This window comes from Sprattus sprattus (assembly GCF_963457725.1).
Source record: "Sprattus sprattus genome assembly, chromosome: 7".
Taxonomy (NCBI): domain Eukaryota; kingdom Metazoa; phylum Chordata; class Actinopteri; order Clupeiformes; family Clupeidae; genus Sprattus; species Sprattus sprattus.
Window position 1 is genome coordinate 10,563,360 of NC_137926.1, and position 10,820 is coordinate 10,574,179.

General features: G+C 42.2%; 2 protein-coding genes across 4 annotated transcripts in view; both read left to right on the forward strand.

Annotated features, from left to right (window-relative positions):
* Positions 1–4,079, forward strand: part of LOC308367861 (DENN domain-containing protein 2A) — a 31,121-nt gene extending 27,042 nt beyond the window's left edge. The window contains exons 15-20 of the mRNA XM_080841851.1: positions 717–894; positions 1,603–1,644; positions 1,756–1,855; positions 2,189–2,467; positions 2,913–2,999; positions 3,151–4,079. Coding sequence (XP_080697977.1) covers positions 717–894; positions 1,603–1,644; positions 1,756–1,855; positions 2,189–2,467; positions 2,913–2,999; positions 3,151–3,182 — 718 coding nt within the window. The 3' untranslated portion in view covers positions 3,183–4,079. The remainder of the gene's footprint in view (positions 1–716; positions 895–1,602; positions 1,645–1,755; positions 1,856–2,188; positions 2,468–2,912; positions 3,000–3,150) is intronic.
* Positions 4,080–4,882: 803 nt separating this feature from the next.
* Positions 4,883–10,820, forward strand: part of tead4 (TEA domain transcription factor 4) — a 30,972-nt gene continuing 25,034 nt past the window's right edge. For all 3 annotated transcript variants that reach the window (XM_080841552.1, XM_080841553.1, XM_080841554.1), the window contains exon 1: positions 4,883–5,122. The gene's annotated coding sequence lies outside the window, so the exon portion shown is untranslated. The remainder of the gene's footprint in view (positions 5,123–10,820) is intronic.

The following is a 10,820-nucleotide window of genomic DNA, read 5'->3' on the forward strand; positions in this document are numbered from 1 at the left end:
TACTTCATTTGCTACCACATCCCAGCAATCATACCATTATCAAACTCCACGTTTTTCTGTTAAAAGGCAAGTGGGATTATAAAATACTTCTGTAGTATTTCCCCTTGAACCAAGTCTTAGAACTTCCCTGAGAAACAACCTTACATTGTCTTCCTGTAAAGCAACTGGTGTAGTATTATAGCATCATGCCACCCTGTGGTGAAAAGGTGGAAGCACACACACACATTCATGACAGTTGGTAGACTGTACTGGACCATTACAGACCTTCAGTGATTTGAATAAAGTGTAAGTACACAATTAAATGTGTTTTCTGAGGTGTCCACTAAATGTGGTGACGAAACACATCAGTATTGGGGTTGATATTGACTAAATTACCGTTTTTATAAACATTTTAATATTAGTGGTTGAAAATGGCATCTAAGTTTAAAATCATCCAGGGCCAATGATGATGTAGATTTGACTGAATGGTACATGGACTCTCAGTCTGATACACTCTCAGCCCCTTGCCCACTATTTAGTATTTTTCCAAATTATGCAGTGGGTGGAATTAGGCTCGACCTGGGGAGTATACTTACACTTTAAACCTCTGAGTTCTATTTTACCTCAGGGCAGAGACAAAAGCAATTTTCTTCAACCAAACCCCCTAAAATCCCTTTAAAACAGGTTGCCAATATTGCTAGATGATGACAGTGGGACTCTCTTTGATTGTGTTCCAGCACGCTGTCTCAGTGCTGCCACGCAGTGGTGGCTCTGCTCTATCCCTTCACCTGGCAGCACACCTACATTCCAGTGCTTCCTCCCGCCATGATTGACATTGTGTGCACCCCCACCCCTTTCATCGTGGGCCTGCTGTCCAGCTCTCTGCCTCGGCTGAAAGAGCTACCCATTGAGGAGGTAAGATCTATGCGAAGTGAAAAAGTGAAAGTGACTCTACGGCAGAGGAGGTGTAGACACACACACATTCCGAATTCCACCTCTGTATTTGACCAATCCAGGGAAGTGACATACACAGCACCCAGTGACACACACACAGTGAAGTGAAGTTACACTAACCCGGAGCAGTGAGCTGCCTTTGGCGGCGCCCGGGGAGCAGTGATACGCCAGGGGAGCACTGATACGAGTCAGACACTAAGGAATGCATATATCCTACTGATGTTAACGAATTCTTTCTTTATACACGCAGAAGACAGGTAATCTTTTCATGAAGTGTCATTAAATATAATGTGATGAATAGTTTTAAAATATTTTAGTGTTTGGCTTTTATAACTGTTTCAGTGCATTGTAACAGGGTTTCTAGGCTGTCTCTGATAGCTGTATATTATGCAACTTACTCCGTAGGAAGTCATTTTAACATCTGTTACATTTAAATGGAAACTAAAGTGAAAGGGAAGGAAAGGGTGGTTATTATTGGCTTAGGTGTGACACGGCAAACACTAAAAATGTTGAGCACCTCCTATTTCAGAGGTCTTTTATGTGTGAACATGGCACAGTTCACCCATAGAGCCTTGACCCTTTTCCTCTGTCCAACAATGCCGCCCCTCGAGCTGAGATTACTACCCTTGCAGGAAATGACATCACCCCTCCCTTCTTCTCTTTCCACAGGTTCTGGTAGTTGACCTGGGCAACAGCCGTTTCCTCAGACAGGTACCTTCTCTCGCCCCAAAAAAAGAACATGCCAAGACGCATTTCTATCACGTTACAAATATAGAACGTAGACTCATTATCAAAATGTGGTTCTGTATACTGTAACTCTAGCTGGACGATGAGGACTCTATCCTGCCCCACAAACTTCAAGCAGCTCTAGAACACGTTCTGGAGAAGAGGAAGGAACTGGCTGGTGGAGACCTTCCCAATGGTGAGCTAATCAACCATGATTTCACAATAAACCAAAAACTTATTTTTTTTCTTGATTGTATTCTATTACTCTATTAATGAGTAACTACCATTTAAAACGTGTACTTTTTTACTTGGATGTTGTTAATAGATAATGAGTAACTTTAAGTAACTACATCCAAGACAAAAAGTACAAGTTTTTGGTTTATTGGGAAATCATTGACTTGTTTTGTTTAGTTTGATGTCTTTTTTCATTGTGAAGTTGTAGGTTACCAAAGAAGCAAATAAATACTATCATACCCTTGCAGTTCACCGATGTCAGCCGTGTATGACACTGCTCTTGTTCTCCCTGCAGAGTCCAGCTCCTTGAGCACTGTGGTGTCGGAGGCCTTTGTGCGCTTTTTCGTGGAGATAGTGGGCCATTACTCACTTTTCATGGGTGGCGGGGAGCGTGATGACGACTCTGCCTCGGCCTCCTCCTCCCCCTCTCCCACCCCTTCCTCCTTCCAGCGCGAGCCCTTCCGCAAGGCTGTCGTCTCTAAGAGCCTTCGGCGCTTCCTGGAGGTGTTCATGGAGACGCAGATGTTTGCTGGCTTTGTGCAGGAGAGAGAGCATCGCCGGCAAGGCCTGAAAGGTGTGTCACTGTTCTTCGCTCACTACGACCGCACCCATGCCTGCTGCAGTTGTGACAAATGGCGGCACTGCTGTTTCTAGAAGACTGCCATGTGAAATGTATGATGGTTCCACTTGGTGGCTTTATTTAGTGGGCTCTCAATGTATTTTCATTCAGATCTCTTTATTATTATATTATTTGTACTGAGCTTTCCATATTGTTGTTTTGAAGGGGACAGAATTCATCAAACACTCAGGTTGTGATATTGTATTGAATTGTGATATTTAGTGATTAGCCATTTATTTATCTTTATTAATATGTGGATAACTAGGCATAAGCATACTTTTAATTATTATGTGAACAAATTGTAGACGGGCAATGAAAGTGCATACAGTGAAGATAAGGATGTTGTGCTTTCTGCTTCTGGAGTGTGCGTATGAGTGAATTTTTCATTGTCTTTGTGTAGGTTTGTTTGAGGTTCGTGCTCAAGAGTACCTGGACTCTCTACCAGGCATTGAGAACCGTGGAGTCAACAAGTTCCTAAAAGGTTTAGGTAAGAACAGTCCCCTCCTCTACTGTATATTCATATTTGTGTATTCAAAACATTATAGATTATTTTCCACTAGTCGTTAAAATGTTATCTTTCCGATCACTAGCACTATGTGATCGTTTGATCGGTTTTGAATTGTCTATCTTTATCACAGGAAATAAGATGAAATTCCTCTCCAAGAAATGATGAGCACGTCCCGTCTTCAGGAATGCTTTAAAGAGACACACTGAATGGACACACTTTTATCAGTCTGTTGGACCAAACACTCCCCAGTGGCGAGTGGCGTGACCAGAGCATAGGCTCCAGAAGACGCACACACCGCCACTGAGACGGGCAAGAAACAATACAATGATGTGACCATGAAACCAAGAAGCCTTACGGAGAGGATGGGACACAAAATCACTTCCAAGATGATATCCAATATCCTCTCTTGCCCATTAAACATACTGTACAGTCTACTGACGGGTGGGCAATGACCAACCAAGAAACAGGACCTCTGTGTATGAGTCTAAACATCTGAGGTTAATTCCCAGCACCATGCCTGACCAACAGTCTTTATACTCCACATAGTGCCTAAAACACACCCCACCCTGAGTCCCAAAGCAACAGAACTCGATTCAAACGTTAGTCGTGTAGCCAAAGCAGATATCGCATTTGTACAGTTCTCTTCTCACATTACGTCCATAGTTTTGAACTCTTTCAAAAAAATAGAGTACAACTTCTTTTAACACGGGAGGCTTTAATTTAATTTATATACTATTAGACAAATGTTATCCCCTATTTTCCCATTTTTACTGAGAGAATAAATGAAGTGGTTTTTCATAACTTGTTTATTTATCATGGTGCGGTTCATGTGAGTTATGAAAAATGTACTGTGTGTCTTAAGAGCATAGACTTGACATGGGAATGTGACTACAAAATGGGGAGGTATAGAACACTATCAGTGATGCACGGATCACACAAGATTTTACTCTGTAGGGACTCTGTAGAGGAGGCAGAAGATGCTTAGAGAACCAGGACCAAATCTGAAGACAGACTTGATTTTGTTGACTTTTTTTCAGCCTACTGTTGTTCAGAATAATTTCCAAAAACACCACTAGATCTACTTAAACTTGATTGAAAAAAAAAAAAATGCAATGCAAAGTGTATATCAAATAAATGAATTTTTCATTAAAGACAAGAGCATTATTTGTGTTTATTTTTCTCTTGAGTTATTTGGCAACATTAGGCATCCTTATATCCATATCCTTTCATTTTCCATCACTGATTGGTAAGCTTATAGGTACCTTTAAAGTTTCCTATTTTATTGTATAGGGCCTAAATGTATACACGCAGACTATTGGCCTCACTCTGCAATTGCGCAGAAAGCCACCTGCACTTTTTAGGCTGCTTAGACGCAGTGGGCTAAGCTTCCACTGGAGGGCTCTCACAATTCAGGCGTGGAGAACTGACAGAAGACAAGGAGATGGTGCGGAACTAGCCCACTGTGTCTGCGAAGTCAGTGATTTCATGAGTTTTCATTTTTCAAGTCCTTCGTTAAAAACATGAAAAATGTAACTTTGGAGAATGATAGTGGATCATAATATAATAATAGTGGATTTGTGAAAACCCGTCTAAATCAGCCAGTTGTAGTATTTTTGACAGTTGGACACAAACACATAAATGAAATGAAATAATGGAATATACGACACAAAAGTAATTCTAATCAATAGCCCATGAGCCTGGTCAGACAATGTTTCGCAACAGACACTCCCTCAGATCGTGTCAGTCTATCGCTCCCATGACAAGCAATGACAATCCTCGACCCCTGCAACTCTCAATGTGATTTCCTTTTCCCCCCTACCAAGGCTGTTTCTTTTCCTTTTCAGACCCCAGACCCTCCCCTTGAATCCCCCTCCCTCGCTACGTGCTGCCCGGTCGGTCTGTCCTGCCTCTCGCTTTCCTTTCGTCTTTCTCCCGTCAAGCCTTCATATCATACCACAGCTAATTCCTGAAATTCCAAACTTCCTCGCGCTTCAAACAACTCAGGAAGGGGGGACAAATACTCTGGTATTCCACTCACAATCTACCCCCAAAATTCAACTTACCCGCCAGACGAAAGCGCCTTGAGTGTTGACATTCAAGAGGTAAGTGTTTCTTTGTAGTTTCCCTCGTTATTCCTGCTGACCATTCACTCATGTAAAGCTCTACTCTTAAGCTAATATACTTGTCTTTTCAAACAAAACCCTGGCTAAAATACGCTAATTGGCCCGCTATCAGCCATGCAAGACAATGCGCCCGTTAAGTCATTGTTTACAAATATGTTTACATTTTTTACATTTCTGAAATATTTGTTTTCTGAATTCCAACCATTTTTATTCTCACACTGTACTTCCTGCGTTTCGTCCGGAACTTTTTTTTTTTAAAGGAAACTAATAACGTCATAGGCACGCAGTTAAACAGAAGCGCTCTGCAGAGGTGAACTGTTTAGTTTAGTTTATGTATAATGTTTGTTTCGAAAGCAAAATATTACTCTACAGTCTTTTGCTGTACTGTATTACTTACTGAGCCGTCACATAAATTAGATGGGGAATCGGTATCTACAGGTGGGTGTGCTCTTCCATGGTGGCTAATAATGATAATAAAAGTAAAAATAATAATAATAATAATGATGACGATCAGAGTGATGATGACCGAATAGTTTTTGATGTCTTATGTTGATTACCAATATAGTAAAACAAATACATGTTGAAGGACTAATGATTTGTGCTTCAAGTGAAATAGTGTGTTTTCTCTCAATCTGATTGCCTATGTAATTTATCGGTGACCTCAATGTTTATGTTTTTGTAGATTCAACATAATTCATTATAAGTAGTCTGTTGAAATATTTGTGTTGTTGTGATTAAGCTCATAAAGGTTATGACTGATGAACATTCATATTTGACCTCCTGTATACATCAAACTGATGTTACATCTTAAGTCAAATAGTTTTAAAGCAGAGGTGGTTACTTTTGCTATGTCAAAATATGTCCTGTAATTTCTCTCCTTTTCATTCATCACAAATTCGCTGCTGGACAGGTTTTGTGAATTCATATTTCTGGTTGGGGGTGCGATTAGTGAGCTGCTCGCGTGTTTCTCTACTCTCCACAGGAACTGCGTGTAGCAGCGAATAGTTCACATGAGCAACAGGTGGAAAGGGCCAAGGGAACACTGCTTGTGTGTGTATGTGTGTGTGTGTGTGTGTGTGTGTGTGTGTGTGTGTGTGTGTGTGTGTGTGTGTGTGTGTGTGTGTGTGTGTGTGTGTTTCCGAGGGGGCAAACGCACACCTGCCAGGGCACTTTGTTTGGTCATGACAGTGACAGGCTATTTACATATCCACTTTGTTATTTGATTTTTTTGTTCCAGTGCCTTGTCCTTAATTTGTATATTGTGTTGTTCGCAGTTAACAAGCTCTTTCAATGGCCAATAGTGTATATTTATTCACCGGTTAATTCATTCAAGTCTGTACTCTGGAATTAATCTGACAAGCAGATTAGAATACCATAATAGCCATCAATATTTGTGTTTGTTGTAAACAAACAAACAAACAAACCCAAAAAATAACAAAATCTGCAACACCAATGAAGGAATATCTGAGTAATTTGCCAACTACTGTAATTGTCTAAGCACGTCATACAAGTTATAGTATGCCTCATGTCTTGTCATAATCAAGTAGATTAAATTGTGTAGCATGTTATTTTGGCCCTGAAAGGAAGTATTTTTTTAAACATTTTCTTGCGTTATATTATAGTTACGCGTCAGTCCATTTTTAATTAACACTGTATCAGATCATGTCAGAAGACTTCCTACAGTTGTGCAATGTCGTATCGGATGCATAGTTGCTAGACAGTTGGACGACAGTGGATACATGGTAATCATGGTATTCCTAATAGAATGGAAATTGCCTGCTGTTTGAGCTGGTGTCAGGGTGTGTTTCAGCCAGCCAATGTGCGCGCGTGCGTGTGTGTGTATGTGTGTGTGTGTGTGTGTGTGTGTGTGTGTGTGAGCGCTGAGGAGCCTTTCAAACCCGGTTCAGCCCACATCGCAGACATTCCTCCTGTGCTCTCACTGGAAAGCAGAATAATGCCTTAGATATGTGGCATCCATCCGGCCCAAGTCAAAGCCCAGTGTAAGAGCTCCTCTGCCCCCCGAAACAGACAGCTGTCTCCGGACACGCCGCGCTGCATGTCCAATTGGTTATTGTGTCTGCCAACAGATAGTCCCAACCCTGTGCTGAAACTCTTAATGAATTTCCCTTCAAGGCACACAGATCTCGAGTATAGATGTGAAGTTTTACCCCTCTCGCAGTCTCCATGGTAACCCTCTGCGTACCTTGAGGGCTTAAGCAGCGAGACTGGAGTTTGGTCATGGCCCATATGATTCTAATTAAGCGGGACAGAGAACGGAGGTTAGAGAGGCCTGTTCTGACTCCTAGCCGCGTCGTCTCAGTGCTTTGACTTGGGTTAAGTGTGAATTGGGTTAATGTGTTGGGGACCTTTGGAGTGGGTGTCACTCCTGTTGATAAAATCATCTTGCTCAACTGGCGATCAGAACATCAACATCATCATCTGTTGAGGTCCTCAGAGGACACAATATAAAAGTGAAACAGATCGAGTGAAAAACACCTTCTGCATTCTGAGTCCGGGCACTCTTCTGCTCATCGAGGACTTCATGCAGGCAGAATCACAAGCTACGTTCATAGACCTTAACCTACGTTGAAGAGTGAACTTCTTTCTGCAACCACAGATCTGAACTGAACTACATTCTATAGTCATACAACTGACGCTGATTTCTAAGAGGTTCTGTGGGTAGACCAGGTGCTAGGACGTCATTGGTCATATGTGGTACAGAGGTCCAGTTTTAGTGGACTATTAGTTTCCATCACATACAAGAGATTATAGCTAAATTCAGTATGTGATTTTGCCTTTATTTTAGGTCAGAATGGAGACATTGTATGTGTTGTTCTTACATTTACATTTAGTCATTTAACAGACGCTTTTGTCCAAAGCAACGAGAGAACAGTCCAGCTAAGAGCAATAAAAACCCTGTGTAACAATAAATACTACTTTACATACAGTAAGAACTAGAAAAACCACATAGAAAAGAAAAAGTGCAGGAATGTAACTGCTGTAAGTGCAAGGTCAAAGGGCTTCTTAGACTCCACTATCACTGTATGGAGCTCAGGTGGATGATTTGATACCCTCAAGGGCCAGAGAGTGCAAAGACTGCGAAGAGAGGAGGGAAAGTGGACTGCCACAACACTGCAAGTGGTCTGTTCCGTAATATTACCCTCCGTCCATTCACCCCTACATCACTCCACTATGAAGGACCATAGTCAGAGAACATGAGCAATCACGGCAAACAAATATATTCCTTTGTCTTGTGGTCGTTTTCCATTCTGTGGCAGGACCCCAGGCCCTTGGTATGTTGCCCAGCTTTACATTCCGGGGCCGATTAGCAGAGATTGTGTCCAGTTGAGCAGCCCCTGCAGCCTTCTACTGCCCCAGTAGGGCCCCTACATATGCCCCCTGCAGCCTTACCCCCCAACAAACATACACACAAACACACACATACACACACACACACACACACACACACACACACACACACACACACACACTCACACTCACACGCACAAACACACACACACAAACACACACACACACACAAACACACACACACACAAACACACACACACAAACACTCACACACACAAACACACACACACACACACACACACTAACACACACAAACACACACAGGCATACGTACACATACACACACAAACACACACACACTAACACACACACACACACACACACACACACACACACACACAGGCACACGTACACATTCTTATACTACAAAACTCAGACATAAACATAGAACTCACTCTCTCACTAACGCTCATCTCTCTCTCACACATATACACAAAATCTAGAGTCATGAGTTTTGTGTTGTCAGTAAATGATTTAAATACTAACAATATGAGCTGTACGGCCTTCAGTAACCATGTTTGGGAGCTTTCGGGGATAGAGGGGTTTTGTTACAATGCAGTTTGACAGGATGTCACAGACCGCCAGGGTCTGTTTGACTTGTATTGAGAACATATGCAAGGCAGAGTTTCCATTCTGCCAAGACTTATTGCATATTAATCATATATATGGTTTTATTAATTCCTGATGTGCAGCACATCCACTAGCGCCTCTAAATCAACTAAAACACGGACTGGGAGGAGGATAAATGTTCACATATACAGTATACGTATATACGTAGTTGACATATACACACACAAACACACATGAACTAGGCAGACAGCTGTTTCATTTGTTGCTCTTTGGGGGTGAATTATGTGTGTAAAGCACATCTCTGTGTGTGTGTGTATGTGTGTGAGAAAGAGAGCGAGAGTGAGCGGATCCTTTTTTACAACAGCAAAAAGTCCTTCTGTGTTTATGTGTGTGCACTCGCATATTTGTACGTAGGTATGTATGTATATATGTATGTTTGTATGTTTGTATGTGTGTGTGTGTGTGTGTGTGTGTGTGTGTGTGTGTGTCTCTGTGCTGTTCTGACCACAGCTCCAGCTGAGGGATTATCTGGCCCTGTGGGTTAGCGAGGGGCTGAAGTGCTGTTGGAGCTGGAAATGAGGGAGGCCTGGGTTGGGGTTGGGGTTGGGGAGTTCGGTGTGACGGGAAGCAGCTCGACTTAAGGGCTTACATCAATTAACCCTGCTGGACACTTTTACTGTGGAACCACCGCTCTAACGGTTAGCACCTCGTGGCAAACTCATCAAAACTGCCCCCCATTCACTTAACTAGTGCTCTTATTCTCGCTCAGTGTTGGAGAGAAGGAAAGCGTCCATTTGCATTAAGTGGACTGGGTTCCATGCTGACTTGTGTTTTTGTAAGAGGTCATAGTTTTGTATAGATTTTTGTTAGGACTGTTGTCTTTTTATAACTTTGAGCCAGGTATTTGATATATTTTATAAAAGAATAGAATAGGACAATAGAACATATCTAGAACATGTCTATTTTGCAAAAGCACTTCTCAGACGCTTTGTAGCACAGTTGGCTTGGGGTTTGGTTTTCAAGCAGAACACTGTGGCAACATGGGGAGAGTTTTATTTTTGTATTTATTATGTTAATTAAAGCCAGTAGGTCTGTAATTGTGTATTTGTGATCATTGATCCCAAACTGAATTCAATTGGTCTGTAAAAAGTTTTAAAGTGAATATGCTTGTGAACTGGTACAACAGTCCATCTGTTTTCAATTTTCTTGCGGTAGCCTCTCAACTCCCTGTTTGTGAATCTGTGAAATGGTTTATGATGAACTGCAAGCCAGTTTATCAAACATTCGACAGGCCTGTCCAGTTGGCTTGGCGGTAGATATGTGATGGGACTCCATCTGTAAGCCTTCTGAATGGACTTATTGTGAAGCATGCGGCATGTGTGTGTGTGTGTGTGTGCCATTCTGGTCATTTTTTTGTATCTCTCCAGAGGGAATATCTCTTTGTGCTGTGGTGTGTGTGTGTGTGTGTGTGTGTGTGTGTGTGTGTGTGTGTGTGTGTGTGTGTGTGTGTGCGAGTGTGTGTGTGTGTGCGTGTGCGTGTGGTGGGTGTGTGTGTATGTGTGTGTGTGTGTGCGTGCATGCATGTGGGTGTGTTTTTTACGGGAAGTTACCACCGTAGCAACAAGTGGGTCTCACAGGAAGAGGGGCGACTGACTCAAACATACAGACGTGACACTCTGTGACTCACCGGGCCTCCTTTTCCCTCCTGTTCACACACACACCCACACACACACACACA